Raw genomic sequence first — 19520 nt, 5'->3', positions numbered from 1 at the left:
CCTTTGTGTTGTTTCGTACTAGTTGATCGGTAGTGGAGCCCAGTTGGGGTCGATCGGGGACCGTGTCGCATTTGGGGTTCTTCTTTTATTTTGGTTCCGTAGTCGGACCTTGATTGTATTTGAATGATGTAATGCTTTATTCATGTATTGTGTGAAGTGGCGATTGTAAGCCATCTATGTATCTCTTTCCCTTATGTATTACATGAGTTGTGTGAAGATTACCTCACTTGCGACATTGCTTTCAATGCGGTTATGCCTCTAAGTCGTGCTTCGACACGTGGGAGATATAGCCGCATCAAGGGGGTTACACTGGCATGGGTGTCGGCCGCTGGCTGTGTGCCGGCGAGAAACCTATTCATTTCGGAGGTTGGTCGTGTTGCCGATGAAAAAACTATTCATTTTGTAGGCTGGCTCTATTGTCGGCCGATGGCTGTGTTGCCGACGAGGACGTGGAGACGGTTGTGTTGCCGGCGTGAACTAGGGCCGCTGGCATGAACTAGGACGTGGTTTATTCTAAAATTTAGGTTTAAAAAGGGAGACGGACAGAATGCGTCCATGCATTGGACGCACGGCCACCGCATCCCAGAAATGGTTCAGACACGACCTCATTGCCCGTCCCAAACGAATAGAATCCGAGTCAAACGGACGTCCGTTTGAGGTCGTGCGCTGGAGTTGCCCTTACTGCCTTTGCTCGGCTGTCTTGTGCCTGGCTGGCAGCCGGTAAAACACACACACACAAAAAAAAAAACAGGTCGGCAGCTATTGGCTGACGCTGTTGGAATTTTATCTATCCCAAGTGGCCGCTGCTTCCTGCCGCCTTGTGCTTGTGCTTGTGCGGCAGTAGGAGTTGTTGTGGTACACACGATGCTTGCCTTGACTGGTCAAAAACATTTGATACGGGCGCCGGGCGACAGCAGTGATGGAAGCAAGCTGCCTCTGTGTCAATCGCCTGTGATGCGGAGATAAGGCTGGGCGCCAAAAGAAGCTAACCGCCAATCCCCCTATGCTGCTGCACAAGCACCCACACTGTTCTGTTCTGCTCAATGCTTACGACGGTGGCATTTGGATTGCAACAGATCCCTGGTCAAAGTGGCAACTTCCAAAGAATCACGCTTCAGTGACAGTCACACCGGACAAGAAGAATGATTGAGATTTTCATCAAAAAATTTGGAGCTAAATTTCTGGCACTGGACGTCAAACAGGCACAAAGATGGCAAAAAGGAACAGATGTCTCAAGTACTTTAGGTTGGTGCAAGCTTATATCAAATGATGCATATACAATTTCAAGTTCCAACATAAACAACATGAAAAAATAACTATCAAGGGTCTATTAAAGCACTTTTGAAGAATCGAGCCCACAGTCTTGGCTCATCCTCTAAAGATCAAATGCAAAAGAAAAAGAAGGCCATAGATTCAATTCACCTAGATAAATAAAACGGATTAATAACAGCAGAAAGAAGAGTTTCTTATGCTCACCACAGCGCCCAAACTGCGTTGGCATCGCCGTCAGCCTGTAGTCCTACCACCTCACTTCAGTTCCTGACTGCAAATTAGCTGGCGTCTCCTACTGAGAACCCACCGGGAAGAGCTTGACTATCGCGGCGATGGGCATGCCTATGAAGCCGATGACAATGCAGGAGAACCACTCCCTGAGCGACAGAGGGGTGGTGTTCGCAAAGTCGCCAAGGAACTGTACTATGATGATCTGGAATACGACCGTGCTGCCGAGCACCGCGACAAACACGTTGTTGTCTAGAATGCCTTTGAATACATTTATCCTCTCCATCTCTCTGGAGCTCACCTCGTTGAACACCTGCATAACGAAAACTTCAGCTCATTTTCGTACACTGTCACCCAGAAAAACTAGTATGGTTCTTTTTTTCATTCAAAATTATTATTTGGTAATGAAGTCGTCAGACTTTGTTGCCTTGGTAAGTGTTCATAGTTTGCCATATTATGATAGTGACAGAGAAGCATTATAGTCCTATTAATAAGGATGCATCCATTGTATTTCTTGTATTTAGTATTTTTGCTGAAACCAGTGCCTGGTTGATAAATAAATGGCATTATTGGAGCGGGGAACAGTGAAATCCTAAAAGACTCTTTCGCAGAAATCAAATGAATGCAATAGAAACTTCGACTTACCTGGCAGAACACAAAGCAATTGAAGATGAGCGTGTTCAGGACTAGATCGGAATTATCACCCTTAAGTTCAAACAACGTCTTTCCTTCGGTCTGCAGATACCAAATTACAAAGAACTGGTAGATTGCCTGTCCCATGATGTTCCTCCACATAATGTTGCTAATGAAGTTTCCTTTCCTTCCAACGGGAGTCCTCTTCATCAGTTCATCGTTTGGAGGTTCTGTGGCCAATGCCAATGCTCCGAGTGTGTCCATGATCATATTGACCCACAGCAACTGAACAGCAGTGAGGGGAGCACTCCCTGAATTGACAAGTAGAAGTATGAAAAACAGTGAAGTGCACCTCACAAAATAAACTATGGAACTAAAAATTTGCTACATTAATATAGTTTCCAGGTGTAGCTTATCTTAATACTGTCTTAAAGGAATATTTGTATCACAATTTATGAGTTAAAAACTTGAAAAAAACATGTAGCAGTTAGTTCCATCAGGAGTTGGTTTATGATAATAATTGGAGCATGAACCAGCACTAAAGGTAACATACAAAATGACTGATTAGAATTCAACTGTAGAATGTTATTTTATTTTTTACAGAATCAAGCTGATGCGGTAAAACCCCTCCCTTTAATCAAATGAACTGATTTAGTGTTCAGTTCTTGAAGGTTATTCAATTTTTACAGAAATCAGCCTATGTTCTTTCTTTACAGGTTATTGCCAGCTTAAATGAGCGCATCAAAGTTTCAGGTATACCTGTCAAGCAGGCTGACGAGAAGTTCACAACGAGGGCAACCACGTTGACTGTCAGTTGAAACTGCACAAACTTCTGAATGTTGATGTACACAGATCGACCCCATTTGGCAACTGTGACTATGGTGGAGAAGTTGTCATCAAGAATGATGACATCGGCACTCTCTTTCGCAACCTTCAAACAGATAGCAAAATGAGGCATACTGGAACTAAATAAGGAATGGCTTGAGTGGACAAGTAATTGACTGTGCAAATCATGATGTACAAGGCCTTATAGATGCTGCAGTGGCATAATGATAGATCATAAACATGCTGACACACTACTAGGTAGTAGTAATTACATTGGAAGACACTCGATGAGTCATAGCTAGGCATGTCAAAGAATTTTATAGTATTTTATATATTAAATTGACATGACTATTTTTCCCCATACAAGAGATAATATTAATAATTTTTGCTCTGTGAAAATACCTCAGTTCCAGCAATGCCCATCGCAAGTCCAATATCAGCCTCATGAAGTGCAGGTGCATCATTTGTCCCGTCACCAGTCACCGCAACAACTTCTTCATGTGTAGTCCGGAGATTCTTCACTAAGGTGTGCTTGTCAAGTGGTGAAGACCTAGCCATTACCTGATATGATACATATAACAACAGTATGTTGACAAATGAAATCCAGAAATGATAGGCAAGATAAATGGCAACAGCAGTAAACATACCTGTATCTTTGGTATCAATTTGAACATTTCTTCTGCACTCTTAGTTCTAAAATCTGGGCCTTCAATGGCAAGACCACCTTCAGTCAGAATGCCACATTCCCGGGCAATTGCCTTTGCTGTGTTAATGTTGTCGCCTGTGACCATCCTGACAGTAATACCGGCTGACCTGCAGATGGCGACGGATTCCTTCACACCCGGGCGCACTGGGTCTTTAATCCCAACAATGCCAATGCATGTGTACCCCTCTTCAGGAATCGCATCATTAGCTGAGAACCCTTGTGCAACTTCAATGTAAGCAAGGCACAGAGTGCGAAGTGCCTCATTTGCAAAGCTCTCGATCGTGGCATTCAAGTGAGCAATAGTTGCACTGTCAAGGGGGACGGCATTGCCTTGATCATTCAGGTACTTGCTGCAAGATGCCAATATGATCTCTGATGCACCTTTGCAGTGAGCACGGAATGCGCCCCCTGGCAGCTGGATGACCACTCCCATTCTCTTCTTCGCTGAGTTAAATGGCTCGACTTTGAGGAGGGTGGTTGCTTTTCGCACTGCCTGGAAATCTCCACCGAGTGACAGGCCAAGCTCTAGAATTGCTGTCTCTGTTGGTGTGCCCAGTATTTCGCGTTTGCCATCCTGGTTGATGACAACATCGCCACCAGTGTTGTTAAATATGGACTGCGAGAGCATTGTCATGACAGAATCCGGTAGCTCAGAGAATAAGCTCTTGGTGTTTGAAGATTTATCCACTTCTTTAATTTTGCCACAGATGCAAGCCTTGACGACAGTCATGTGATTCGTTGTGAGTGTGCCAGTCTTGTCGCTGCAAATGGAGGTTGCTGAGCCCATGGTCTCACAGGCTGCCAGGTGTCGGACAAGTGCCTTGTCATTCATCATCTTCTTCATGGCAAAAGCAAGGCTCAAGGTCACGGCGAGCGGTAAGCCTTCAGGAACTGCTACGACAACAATGGTAACAGCAATAGCAAAGAACTCAAGCAGCTCCAGTGCATCATCTCCACTCCAACTCAAGTACGAGCCATCCATGATCTTGCGTCGGAACAGGCTTTCAGTGAGCACTGCAAATGTGACAACAGCAAAGACGAGGCCTATTTTGCCAATGATGGTTGCAACGCCGTTCAGCTTGACCTGCAATGGCGTCTCATCATCCCCTCCTTCACTGAGGGTGGCCATGAGTTTACCCCATTGAGTCCTCATGCCGACTGTTGTCACAAGCATCTTGCAAGAACCATCCTGCACTTTAGTTCCTGACAAAAGGAATGGGTTCTCGGCATTGACAGCAACTGGTTCACTCTCCCCAGTCAGGCTTGATTCATTAATCAGCAATGAGAATCCTGATACGAACAAACCGTCAGCTGGTACTTGATCACCAATGGAAAGGTGCACAATGTCACCAACGAGAAGCTCGTATATCGAGAGCTTCTGCCGGTACCCACTCCGGGTGACCTGCACCGTGATCTTCTTCTTCTCCTTGTCAAGGTCCTTGAACTGCAGGGATTGCCGGTAGTCGCTTGTCGCAGTGACAAACACAACCAGAAGAATACTAGCCACGATGCCGAGGCCATCATGCGCGCCCTTGGGCCACCCCTCGGTGGCAATGCCGACGACAAGCGAGAAGAAGGCACATGCAGCAAGGATCATGAGTGTCATGTCCTGGAGCGCCTCCCAGACAAAGACCCAGAAGCTGCGGGCCTCCGTCTCGGCGAATTTGTTGATGCCAAAGATCTCCTGCCGGGATGCAAGCTTGTCCTTGGATGTGCTGACGCCATCCGACTCTGAGGTAGACACCTTTGATAAGAGGCCCTCAGTGCCGCCATGTGCTTTCAACTTCTTGATGTCGTGGCTCTCGACAACAGAGCTCAGTTCCTCAGCACAGATGCCATAGCCTGCTGCCTTGACAGCAGCAGGGACTGTGTACTCGCTCTGGGGAGCGAGGCCTGTGAAATTGTGTTGGTGGTAAGATTGACTGGTTGAAATCCAGAAGGAAAGGGATAATTATTGTACGCTCTGGTATCATCATACCATGGATGAACTGAAGCGCAGCCTTTGAAACAAGCACAGCAACACGCAGCTTCTCCTGAAATAGGTATTAGTGTGGAGTCAGTCTCAAGAATAACAACTGTTCTCAGATTGCTTGAAGCTGAACATGGCATACAGATGTACTCCCTCCGTTTCTAATTATAAGATGTTTTAGATATTGCAATATGGACTACATACGGATTAAAATGAGTGAATAAACACACTAAAACGCTTCTAGATGCATGCGAATCTGAGAAAATAGATAGAGAAAAGCTAAAACATTTTATATCTAGGAACGGAGGGAGTAGTAAAAAGCACCAGAGAGAAATGACAGTTGCAGCAGCTATAACTAGAATCCACTTGTTTATTGAAGGGCAACTTTGTTGGTTTATAACTTTATATTCACAGGAGTTGCAGCAGCAAAAAAACAACTCCACCAGATCTTCTATATCTAAATAGCTAGCCCCACTAACATATTTCTCTCAACATGCAAGCATGCCACATCATCAAGCAACATGCATGGCAAAAGGCCCACCACAACATGCATTCATGCATATGAAAATGTCCACCTCAACATGTAAACATATATTAGATATTTTACAATACATTAATCAAACACAATAAAGCATATGGATTTGCAATTTTAGTTTTCGTAGTATCACCATTCACGTTCCATAGAAATCACATATCATCGAAATGTATTGCAAATATTCCCGCAACAACGTGCGGAGTATCATCTACTCCCTTCGTTCCTAAATATTTGTCTTTCTAGACATTTTAAATGACTACTACATACGGATGTATGTAGACATATTTTAGAGTGTAGATTCACTCATTTTGCTTCGTATGTAGTCACTTGTTGAAATGCCTAGAAAGACAAGTATTTAGGAACGGAGGGAGTAGTATTTAAAAAGACGACAACCCGTGGTCAGACCATCAGAGAAGACCAAAAATATAGGATTGTGTTCTTCTAGAATAAAATAATCCATAATGGAGATTCCCTTTTTTAACAAAAAAAGATCCGCTAGAAGCATCCACGTCACGCAATGCTGCGTTTTTCACAAGGCTCTAGGCCTACTTCATTCATCTGATAATTGTTCTAGCAAATGGCAAAAATCAACTATGGCAAGTTTGATACACTACATAGAAATCCAAAAGTATATAGTGCAGGAAAAGTAGTAACTTTTGGTTATATTTTACTACATACGGTATCTTGATTTTCTTAACAACAAGGCCTATTCTGAAACTTTTGACATACGTGCATTAATGACAGTGATATAATTTCACTCTAAACAACACAGAATAATAATTACAGACTCGCTCCAAACAGATGCGTCGAACAACTATAGGTGCATTGCAGATCAAGATCTGTGTATATTATTTGCCATTGCCCTCTCAGATGTCTAGTGTCATGGCCTAACTAATGTTTGCTTTTTGGGACGAACCTCTGCATCACAATTTTCTGATAAGAAGGTATATGCTCTACTACCAACTATGGCATGTGCAGCCTGCGCTTTCTATGCGTGCCAACCAAAGGTTGGGGGAAACGCCTGACAATGGCAGGCGCGAGCGACCGCGACAGAAAACAATACATGAGAGATGCAAAAGGGCGAATTAAATTGATTCTCTTCTAGAGTTCTTGGTTCTCCAACCAAAAATTAATTCTCCGTTCCAGAGTTCTTGGTTCTCCCTTTCGCAAATAAAAAGAAAGAGTTCTTGGTTCTCCGGCGAAATTACTACCGTAGATGGAAATCGAGGACGGGGAGGCGTATGTATGTGCGTGCGTGCGTACCTGGTTGGTCCGCTTCATGGCGGCGGCCTCGGAGCGCTTGCCGAGGTTGGCGGTGAAGCGGAAGCGGCGCTTGGGGTTCTTGACGACGCCGACGACCTTGCGCCATCGGCCCAGCGCCTCGTGGGACGAGTGCTTGGGCTTGACGCCCCCGAAGTTCTCGTTGAGGTAGCTCTCCATGGCGGGCGTCCCTGCTTGCTCTCCCTGTCAAACCAACCAAGGAAGCCCTCTCCGATCTCCCACCACCACCACCAGCTCCGCCGTGCCTATATATTAGCACGCGGCTCTTCGCACCGGCATTTTCCGGGAAGGAAGCGCGTGGGGGGCCGTCGTTGACGCGTCGTGGGTACGTGGGTCCGACTCCGATGCGATACTTTCATGGAAGTGGCGGTATTCTGTCCTTGGGGGTGGCCGATTTCATGGAAGGTGGCGAGATTTTTAGGTAGGAGCGGTGGTGGATCCGAGCGAGGGAGGAAGAGGGGAGGCGCGACGTGTGGGAGCGAGCGAGGGGAAGGGAATTAAGCGGGTGCTTTGCTCTGGTTTGGGGAAAGGAGCGTGGATTCAGGGGTCAAACGGAACGGGTCTCCGGGCCGATGAACGCTGCATGTCTGTCTCTCTGCGTCTGGCCCATGATTGTTGCGGGAAATTTACGGTGGGTTCGGCGAGTGGGACGGGAAAGCAGGGGAGACGGGGACAGTGCTGTCCACGCGCATGCTCTTCAAGTTCTGCTTTTCACCAAACAATTTAACAATTTCTTTTTTTTTGTTTGCGAGAAAATTTAACAACTCCTTGATTGTATTTTTTCTAGAAGCGTCCAGTCTATTTATCAAACATCGTGACAGTACAAAGAACATGAGATTAAAAAAAATCAAATCCATGTTCGTAAACTACCTGACAAGGGCAACAAGCGCTGGAGCGAGCCACAGAGCATAGATAGTGAGGAAGTAGTCGTGTCAAGACCCCAAAGGACCACACGAGAGCAACAACCGTCGTCGATGAAGAAAAGCATAGATCGAATGGGTCCAACCCGTGGACACATGAACGCAGACGAACGAAGATCGACAAGGATGAGTATGCAGATGAAATGGCGATAATGCAGGCGGTCCTTGGAGACCCGGAGCGTGCAGAAAGAGCATTTTCTTCAATTTCAAGGGATTGATCAATGGTCACCGAGTGTTGAATCGGAACAGGGCACAAGGGCATTTCATGTTAATGGGCGACTACTTTACCCATATGCCCTATTTGCACACAATTTTCGCCGACCCTTTCAGATTCGGGGAAATGTGTTTGATGGTCTTTGCAATGGTGTCCAGGCCTACCATGCTAATTCATCTTGAAGAAGGATGTCATAGGAAGAACCGGATTCTCTGGTGCACGGTTGCACTGCGGATGCTTGCATATGCCATGGCCACAAATTCATCGGTCGAGTACCTCCGGAAGTCTAAGAGCGTGTACGAAGACTCAATGGTCAGATTTGCTATTGCAGTCAGAGTGTCTGGACCTTGGTACTTGAGAGAACCAATTGTTACAGACACCGAAAGGCTCATGACACTCTCGGAAATAAGAGGATGGTCATCGGATCTCTTGATTGCATGCACTTCAGATGGAAGAACTGCCCATATGCTCTACAATGGCAACATCAGGGCCATGTTAAGAAGCTCACCATCATTCTTGAAGCTGTTGCATCACAGGACCTCTGGATTTGGCAATCTTTCTTTGGCATGTCTGTTTCTCGCAATGACATCAATATATTGCAGCGGTCTCCATTGTTTGCTAGGTTGACAGAAGGACAAACTCCTCCGTGCAAATATATTGTCAATGGGCATGACTAATACGTGGCTAGTACCTGGTTGACAGTATCTACCCTCTATGGGTGACTTTCGTCGAGACCATCTCTGTGTTAGTCGGTCAGGAAAAAGCTCACTTTGCCAAAGGACGAGAAGAAGCTAGAAATGATGTGGATAGGGCATTTCGAGTACCCCAAGTCTGTTTTGCAGTTGTTTGAGGAACTGCAAAAATATGGGATCCAGAGACCTTGTAGGAGGTGATGACATGTCGTGTTACCATGCACAACATGATCATGGAGGATGAGGGTGAAGATCCTATCGAGGGTCTGGAATTTGAGAACATGGGTGATCTTATCCAACTTCCACGTCAGAATTCAATCATATTTGATAGGTTTGTCCAATTAAATCAACAAATTCGGCATCGAGCAACTCATGAGCAGCTTAAGTTTTGGCGTTCAAGATGCCATGAGTGCGCGGGCTGGGACGGAAAAGGAGCGGAGACTCAAACAGTGCCTTCGGTGGCGTTTGTGGTCGCACAACACATGTGTTTTAGTTCCAAGTAAAAAAAACAAACTGGGGGTATCCTCAAAGTGGACCTTTAAATCGCCCGTATACATCTGGATTGCATTGTTCCGACGCAGTTTGCCATCCAACAGCGCCCCGCATCGGTCCATGGACCAATCCCCTTGTTCGTTTTCCCGAAAAAACGGAAGCAAGCTAAAGGGGCTTTGTGGGAGTATGGACCGTCATCACGTGGGACTCCGACACCCCAACCCACCAAAAACCACACATGGACCCCACGTCTCCATTTGTTCCCTCCTTCTCGACATCTTCTTCCTCCCTTGCCGACGTCGCCACTCTATCGCCCTAGCCCCCCGATAATCCATTTCCGGACCTCCACCGCCTCCGTCACTCCACTAGATAGCCACGCCACTGGTCCACACCTCTCGTTCGTCCACCGCAGGTACCATCCGCCCCTATGGGGGGTCACTATGCCTGACAAGTGTTTGGTAAAATGGCGGTGATAATATTTTTGTCCCTTCTGTGAAGCAATGGATTCGGGCATGGAGTACATGTACGAGCACTGTGTTGAGTTGTCCCACATGGAGAATTATGCGGATGAAAGGGCGATGATGCAGGCGGTCATTGTAGGCGCTAACGTAAGGAAGAGCATGCTCTTACTTTCAAGGGATCGACCAAGGTTCATCGAGTGCTGAATCGTAAGGCATTTGACAATGTGGACGACTACTTTGTCCCCAATGCCCTATTCGCGGACAATTTTTGTCAGCGCTTTCGGGCAAATAAATGTCTTCGATCACCTCTACAATTGCACCCTGTCCTACGATGGCTACTTCATCTTGAACAAGGATGTCGTAGAAAGGATTGGGTTCTTTGATTACTATAAGTGCACGACTGCATTTCAGATACTTGCATATGGCACGGCCGTAGATTCGTAGGACAAGTACCTCCAGATGTATGAGAGTACATGCAGAGACGCCATGGTTAGATTTGCTACTGCAATGGTCGAGGTGTTTGACCTTAGTACTTGAGGGAACCAACTGTCACAGACATCAAGAGTCTCTGGGCAATGCCCGAAGAAAGAGGGTGGCCAGATTTGCTCAGATATCATGTGATTCCATGCACTGAAAATGAAAGAACTGCCCCAAAGCTTTTTTTGGCATGCTCCGGTCTCATAATGACATCAATGTGCTGCAGTAGGCTACATTGTTTGCTAGGTTGACTGAAAAGTAAGCTCCTCCTTGCAACTATACTATCAATAGAAATCATTACAACGCATGGGCCACTATCTAGTTGACGGTATCTATCCTCCGTGGGCTACCTTCGTGATGACCGTCTCTGGGTCAGTTGGTCAGAAAGATCTCAGTTTGCCCAAAGGTAAGAAGGAACTAGAAACAATGTGGAGAGGGCATTTGAAGTGCTCCAAGCATGTTTAGGTGCTCGTGGATCCGCAAAACATTGAGATCCGAAGACCTTATGGGAGGTGATGACATGTTATATGATCATGCGCAACATGACCGTGGAGAATGAGGGTGAAGATGTTCCTAGAGTCTAGATGTTGCTAGAGTCTGAAATTTGAGTACATGAATGATCCTATACAATTTCTAGATCAGAATCCAGCCACGTTTGATGAGTTTGTTCAAATGCAGCAACAAATTCAACATCGAGCTACTCATGAGCAGCTGGAGGAATATTTGATTGAGCATCTGTGGGCGCTTAAAGGGGACGATTAGAACATATGTACGAGTTGAATTCAAGTTGACTATTTATTTTAAATTTTAGTCGGATTGTAATATTTGAATTAGAACTATTGGCGCATTTGAATATTTTCACTAATCAAATATTTTATATGCTATTATTTTGAGCTCGTGGACTTAGAAAAAATAGAGACGGACATTTAGGGGACAATTCGAACATATGTGCGACTTGAGTTTAAGTTGGACTATATATTTGAAAACTTAGTTAGATTGTAAAATTAGAGTTAGAATTACTGTCGCATTTGAATATTTTCACTAATCAAAGATTTGATACACTATTATTTTGAGCTCGCAGACTTATTTTTTTTTAGGAACAGACGTCTAGGAGACAAAGTTGGATGACCATCTCCCATAACACTGTACGCGGACCAGTCCAGACCAATCCATAAACAAATACAGTGTGTGTCGGAGATGCCCTAATTCCTAGCCTGAGAATGATGGCATAAACTTGTGAAGAATTTGTTTGATTTGCAACTTTGTGATACTTTCAAACGTACTAGACTCCGTCTGAACTTTCGGCATGCAAATTTTTACCCAATTCGTTGAGCTTTTCTGTCGACATATTTTGACTTGGAGAAATTATTATTACTCCCTCTGATCCAAATTAATTGATGCATGCTTACTACAACTTTGTAAAACCTAAATTATTATTATGTAAATTATCTCCATCTCGTGACCTGCTATCCTCTTGCGTCGCCCCCTCGAGGGCGACAATGGAGGCCTCAACCTCCGACGACAGCGACCCCCTCCCTCCGTAGCCGTCGGTGGTCGGCATCGGGCAAAGCCCGTTCGTGTGACTGCGGCGACTGAGGGCCTCTCCTCCCTCTCCCGAATCCACGGGCAGCATGGGCGCGGCCCTCCGGCCGGCGCTTGGTGTGCTGGTGGTGGGCTTCGATCAAAGGTAGGAGAGTGTGGCCGGACATGGCTAGTGGTGGCAGTGACGTTCATCCTAGATCCCGAGGCGGTGACGCTCGGTGAAGCTCAGGCGGTCCTTGACAGCATGGTGTGGTGGTGCCATGTCCAAGCGGAGTTGTACCAACGATCTTGTGGCTTTGGCTCCGGCTGGTTCGGATCATCGACTATGACGAGCAGGACCGGGATCCTTCTCGGCAATCTCGCGGTTTGGAGAGTTGGGGTGGCAGCCCGTCCTTAGGCTCCAGTAGTGGCGTTCGCCAACAATGGCCGGGATGTCAGGGATTCCGCGGTGGCAGTGCTGCTGTGGGTAGTCGTCGGATCTGTGCAGCAAGATCTGGGGCTTTGAAAGTGGTCTTAATCAGTGCACACGATGTCGGTTGGAATCTCGTGGGGCAGATCCGGGTGAAGACCTTGTCTTCAGCCGGTGGTCGGAGCCAGTGATGGCGACACCCTTGGCGTCGTTTCCTTCTTGAAGGCATCATCGAGGTGAAGCTCCCACTTCCTTGCTCTACCTCCAGGGGAAACCCATGACCAGTTCATCGGACTATGGCAGCGCTCATGTGTTGTTCCTCCCGTGGGGACATCATTCTTGGAGGTGTTCCTCAGCTTGAGGGACCAGTGGACGGTTTCATCGGTGGAACGACGTTGCTTGTGACGCCTAACATGGAGTCCCGGCGGCGTGACGTCACAGGGTCTCGATGATGAATGCGTGGTGATTGACGCACATAGGGAGGTGGCATTGTTTGGCATCATGGCGACGTCGACAACAGGCCTGGCAAGGTCAATACATTGATACTAGTTCTGAAGAGGGATCAAGGGAAGATGGTGGCGGCGGCCTGTGAAGTGTGCGCATGTGGTGCCCCTAAGAGTACACTGGACCGATTTGTGCTCTCGACCCACTGTTGAACGGCTTGGTTGGGGCCTCGGTTTTGATGTTCGGTGTTGGTGCAAGGTTAGGGCAGGCGACCCTAGTCATGTGCACCCCCTTTATCACTTCATAGGAGTAGCAACTGTTATTGTCAAAGAAGGTGACTTCAGATTTATCGATATATTCTATGTAAGGTCTATGTGAATAATTGATAAAATGGTTGTGTGCATCGCCCTGATGAACAGGCCGAGGGTCATCCTCCTTTTAGAATAAATGTAAATTTATTTGCACTGCATCTCATAAGAACTTCCCCATTAGGGCATTTCCAAGGCGGACCGGCAAACCGCCCGCATGCGTCCGGACCGCGCTGTCTGGACCATGGAAGCCATCCAACGCAGTCTTGTATTGGTCCGCGGCACAGTTCAGACGTGTTTTCTCCCGTAAATCGGAGACAAAAGTGAGGGAGCTTTGCGGGAGTCCGGACACCAGACACGTGGGATTCTGACACCCCTGGCCCACCCAAAACCCTTCCCGAACCCCATGCTTCCATCCTCCCCACTTTCTCTTTTGCCTTCGTCGCCGCTCCACCACCCCGGTCGCCACGCCACACCCCTGCCGGAACTCTACGTCCTCATCACCTCCAACGCTCTAGCAGGGCTCCACCCTGCTACTGCTCCGTGACCCCTATCCTCTGATGGCTCTGCCATGTACCATCCGCTACAGTTATACTCACCATGCTCGGCAACTATTGGATGAATCGCCGGAGCTAAAAGCAGTTTCCTTTCTTCTTTCTAGCAATGTATTCCGATTTGTAGTACATATACGAGCACTATGTTGAGTCGTCGGACGGTTCGTCGGACGAGGAGGAGTACTCTGATGGGATGGCGATGATGCAGGCGGTCCTTGAAGACGCGGAAAGTGCGGAGGAACATGTTCTCAATTTCAAGGGCTCGATCAAGGGTCATCGAGTGCTCAACCGCAACAGTGTGCATGGCCATTTGACATTGATGACCGACTACTTTGTCCCGGATGCACTGTTGCTGACCATTTCGCCGCGTTCTCGAATGCGCAAGACTATTTTCGATCATTTGTACCTGTTGGGGAATGTAGTAATTTCAAAAAAATTCCTAGGCACGCGCAAGATCATGGTGATGCATAGCAACGAGAGGGGAGAGTGTTGTCCACGTACCCTCATAGACCGAAAGCGGAAGCGTTAGCACAACGCGGTTGATGTAGTCGTACGTCTTCAAGATCCGACCGATCAAGTACCGAACGCACGGCACCTCCGAGTTCTGCACACGTTCAGCCTGATGACGTCCCTCGAACTCCGATCCAGTCGAGTGTTGAGGGAGAGTTTAGTCAGCATGACAGCGTGGTGACGATGATGATGTTCTACCAACGCAGGGCTTCGCCTAAGCACCGCTACAGTATTATCGAGGTGGACTATGATGGAGGGGGTACCGCACACGGCTAAAAGACCAACTGATCAATTGTTGTGTCTCTAGGGTGCCCCCCGGCCCCCGTATATAAAGGAGCAAGGGGGTGCGGCCGGCCAGGAGAGGGGGCGCGCCAGGAGGAGTCCTACTCCCACCGGGAGTAGGACTCCCCCCTTTCCTAGTTGGATTAGGACTTGGGAGGGGGAAAGAGAAGGGAGAGAGGAAGGAAGGGGGGCGCCACCCCCCTCTCCTTGTCCTATTCAGACTAGGGGAGGGGCGTGCGACCCAGCCGTGGCCGCCACTCCTCTTCACCGTAAAGGCCCACTAAGGCCCATTAACCTCCCGAGGGGTTCTGGTAACCTCCCGGTACTCCGGAAAAATCCCAATTTCACCCGGAACACTTCCGATATCCAAACATAGGCTTCCAATATATCAATATTCATGTCTCCACCATTTCGAGACTCCTCGTCATGTCTGTGATCACATCCGGGACTCCGAACAACCTTCGGTACATCAAAACATATAAACTCATACTATAACTGTCATCGAAATGTTAAGCGTGCGGACCCTACGGGTTCGAGAACTATGTAGACATGACCGAGACACGTCTCCGGTCAATAACCAATAGCGGAACCTGGATGCTCATATTGGCTCCCACATATTCTACGAAGATCTTTATCGGTCAGACCGCATAACTACATACGTTGTTCCCTTTGTCATCGGTATGTTACTTGCCCGAGATTCGATCGTCGGTATCTCAATACCTAGTTCAATCTCGTTATCGGTAAGTCTCTTTACTCGTTTTGTAATAGATCATTCCGCAACTAACTCATTAGTTGTAATGCTTGCAAGGCTTAAGTGATGTGCATTACCGAGAGGGCCCGGAGATACCTCTCCGACAATCGGAGTGACAAATCCTAATCTCGAAATACGCCAACCCAACAAGTACCTTCGAAGACACCTGTAGAGCACCTTTATAATCATCCAGTTACGTTGTGATGTTTGGTAGCACACAAAGTGTTCCTCCGGTAAACGGGAATTGCATAATCTCATAGTCATAGGAACATGTATAAGTCATGAAGAAAGCAATAGCAACAAACTAAACGATCAAGTGCTATGCTAACGGAATGGGTCAAGTCAATCACATCATTCTCCTAATGATGTGATTCTGTTAATCAAATGATAACTCATGTCTATGGTTAGGAAACATAACCATCTTTGATCAACGAGCTAGTCAAGTAGAGGCATACTAGTGACACTCTGTTTGTCTATATATTCACACATGTATTATGTTTCCGGTTAATACAATTCTAGCATGAATAATAAACATTTATCATGATATAAGGAAATAAATAATAACTTTATTATTGCCTCTAGGGCATATTTCCTTCAGTCTCCCACTTGCACTAGAGTCAATAATCTAGTTCACACCGCCATGTGATTTAATACCAATAGTTCACATCACCATGTGATTAACACCCATAGTTCACATGGACATGTGACCAACACCCAAAGGGTTTACTAGAGTCAATAATCTAGTTCACATCGCTATGTGATTAACACCCAAAGAGTACTAAGGTGTGATCATGTTTTGCTTGTGAGAGAAGTTTAGTCAACGGGTCTGCCACATTCATATCCGTAAGTATTTTGCAAATTTCTATGTCAACAATGCTCTGCACGGAGCTACTCTAACTAATTGCTCCCACTTTCAATATGTATCCAGATTGAGATTTAGAGTCATCTGGATCAGTGTCAAAATTTGCATCAATGTAACCCTTTACGACGAACCTTTTTGTCACCTCCATAATCGAGAAACATATCCTTATTCCACTAAGGATAATTTTGACCGCTGTCCAGTGATCTACTCCTAGATCACTATTGTACTCCCTTGCCAAATCAGTGGTAGGGCATACAATAGATCTAGTATACAGCATGGCATACTTTATAGAACCTATGACTGAGGCATAGGGAATGACTATGGCTTTGAGTCTTACGCAGTTTCACACCTTGTAACACAGGCAAGAACTCTTTCTTTGACTGTTCCATTTTGAACTATTTCAAAATCTTGTCAAGGTATGTACTCATTGAAAAACTTATCAAGCGTCTTGATCTATCTCTATAGATGTTGATGCTCAATATGTAAGCAGCTTCACCGAAGTCTTTCTTTGAAAAACTCCTTTCAAACACTCCTTTATGCTTTGCAGAATAATTCTACATTATCTCCGATCAACAATATGCCATTCACACATACTTATCAGAAATGTTGTAGTGCTCCCACTCACTTTCTTGTAAATACAGGCTTCACTGCAAGTCTGTATAAAACTATATGCTTTGATCAACTTATCAAAGCGTATATTCCAACTCCGAGATGCTTGCACCAGTCCATAGATGGATCGCTGGAGCTTGCATATTTTGTTAGCACCTTTAGGATTGACAAAACTTTCTTGTTGCATCATATACAACTCTTCTTTAATAAATCCATTAAGGAATGTAGTTTTGTTTATCCATTTGCCAGATTTCATAAAATGTGGCAATTGCTAACATGATTCGGACAGACTTAAGCATGGATACGAGTGAGAAACTCCCATCGTAGTCAACACCTTGAACTTGTCGAAAACCTTTTTTGACAATTCTTAGCTTTGTAGATAGTAACACTACTATCAGCGTCCGTCTTCCTCTTGAAGATCCATTTAATATCAATGGCTCACCGATCTTTGAGCAAGTCAATCAAAGTCCATACTTTGTTCTTATACATGGATCTCATCTCATATTTCATGGCCTCAAGCCATTTCGCGGAATCTGGGCTCATCATCGCTTCCTCATAGTTCGTAGGTTCGTCATGGTCAAGTAACATGACCTCCAGAACAGGATTACCGTACCACTCTGGTGCGGATCTCACTCTGGTTTACCTACGAGGTTTGGTAGTAACTTGATCTGAAGTTACATGATCATCATCATTAACTTCTTCACTAATTGGTGTAGTAGTCACAGGAACAGATTTCTGTGATGAACTACTTTCCAATAAGGGAGAAGGTACAGTTACCTCATCAAGTTCTACTTTCCTCCCACTCACTTCTTTCGAGAGAAACTCATTCTCTAGAAAGGATCCATTCTTAGCAATGAATATCTTGCCTTCGGATCTGTGATAGAAGGTGTACCCAACATTTTCTTTTGGGTATCCTATGAAGACGCACTTCTCCGATTTGGGTTTGAGCTTATCAGGTTGAAACTTTTTCACATAAGCATTGCAACCTCAAACTTTAAGAAACGATAGCTTAGGTTTCTTGTCAAACCATAGTACGTACGGTGTCGTCTCAACGGATTTAGATGGTGCCCTATTTAACGTGAATGTAGCTGTCTCTAATGCATAACCCCAGAACGATAGTGGTAAATTGGTAAGAGACATCATAGATCGCACCATATCTAATAAAGTATGGTTACGACTTTCGGACACACCATTACACTGTGGTGTTCCAGGTGGCGTGAGTAGTGAAACTATTTCACATTGTTTTAACTGAAGGCCAAACTCGTAACTCAAATATTTTACTTCTGCGATCATATCGTAGAAACTTTTATTTTTTGTTACGATGATTCTCCATTTCACTCTGAAATTCTTTGAACTTTTCAAATGTTTCAGACTTGTGTTTCATCAAGTAGATATACTCATATCTGCTCAAATCATCTGTGAAGATCAGAAAATAATGATACCTGCCGCGAGCCTCAATATTCATTGGACCACATACATCAGTATGCATGATTTCTAGAAAATCTGTTGCTCGCTCCATTGTTCTGGAGAACGGAGTCTTAGTCATCTTGCCCATGAGGCATGGTTCGCAAGCATCAACTGATTCATAATCAAGTGATTCCAAAAGCCCATCAGCATGGATTTTCTTCATGCGCTTTACACCAATATAACCTAAACGACAGTGCCACAAATAAGTTGCACTATCATTATTAACTTTGCATCTTTTGGCTTCAATATTATGAAAATGTGTATCACCACGATCGAGATCCAACAAACCATTTTCATTGGGTGTATGACCATAGAAGGTTTTATTCATGTAAACAGAACAACAATTATTCTCTAACTTACATGAATAACCGTATTGCAATAAACATGATCCAATCATATTCATGCTCAACGCAAACACTAAATAACATTTATTTTAGGTTTAACACTAATCCCGAAAGTATAGGGAGTGTGCGATGATGATCATATCAATCTTGGAACCATTTCCAATACACATCGTCACTTCACCCTTAACTAGTCTCTGTTCATTCTGCAACTCCCGTTTCGAGTTACTATTCTTAGCAACTAAACTAGTATCAAATACTGAGGGGTTGCTATAAACACTAGTAAAGTACACATCAATAACATGTATATCAAATATACCTATGTTCACTTTGTCATCCTGCTTATCTGCCAATTACTTGGGGTAGTTCCGCTTCGAGTGACCAGTCCCTTTGCAGTAGAAGCACTCAGTTTCAAGCTTAGGTCCAGACTTGGATTTTTTCATTTGAGCAGCAACTTGCTTGCCGTTCTTATTGAAGTTCCCCTTTCTTCCCTTTGTCCCTTTACTTGAAACTAGTGGGTTTTTACCATCAACACTTCATGCTTTTCTTGATTTCTACCTTCGTTTGATTTCAGCATCACGAAGAGCTTGGGAATCGTTTCCGTTATCCCTTGCATATTATAGTTCGTCACAAAGTTCTACTAACTTAGTGATGGTGACTAGAGAATTCTGTCAATCACTATTTTATCTGGAAGATTAACTCCCACTTGATTCAAGTGATTGTAGTACCCAGACAA

The 19520-nt window shown here is 45.4% G+C and overlaps 1 protein-coding gene across 3 annotated transcripts; it reads right to left on the bottom strand.

Annotated features, from left to right (window-relative positions):
• Positions 1-487: 487 nt before the first annotated feature.
• Positions 488-7991, bottom strand: LOC123084995 (calcium-transporting ATPase 10, plasma membrane-type). 3 transcript variants are annotated; one of them, XR_006439516.1, is made up of 8 exons: positions 7432-7991; positions 5643-5697; positions 3606-5557; positions 3361-3519; positions 2893-3064; positions 2146-2444; positions 1477-1813; positions 488-1096 (listed from the first exon to the last, which is right to left on the bottom strand). XR_006439516.1 is itself a non-coding variant. In XM_044506546.1 (7 exons), the coding sequence occupies exons 1-7, from the start codon at positions 7606-7608 to the stop codon at positions 1565-1567; spliced, it is 3063 nt and encodes a 1020-aa protein (XP_044362481.1). In that variant the 5' UTR covers positions 7609-7991; the 3' UTR covers positions 1212-1564. The 3 variants fall into 3 exon arrangements, 1 of the variants encoding a protein (XP_044362481.1); XR_006439517.1 differs by having other exon boundaries at positions 488-1080; XM_044506546.1 differs by lacking the exon at positions 488-1096 and having other exon boundaries at positions 1212-1813.
• Positions 7992-19520: the final 11529 nt, after the last annotated feature.

The sequence above is a fragment of the Triticum aestivum genome, chromosome 4A, assembly GCF_018294505.1.
Source record: "Triticum aestivum cultivar Chinese Spring chromosome 4A, IWGSC CS RefSeq v2.1, whole genome shotgun sequence".
Lineage (NCBI taxonomy): Eukaryota > Viridiplantae > Streptophyta > Magnoliopsida > Poales > Poaceae > Triticum > Triticum aestivum.
The sequence above is the reverse complement of the archived record's forward strand: the minus strand, read 5'-3'. Positions and strand labels throughout refer to the sequence as shown.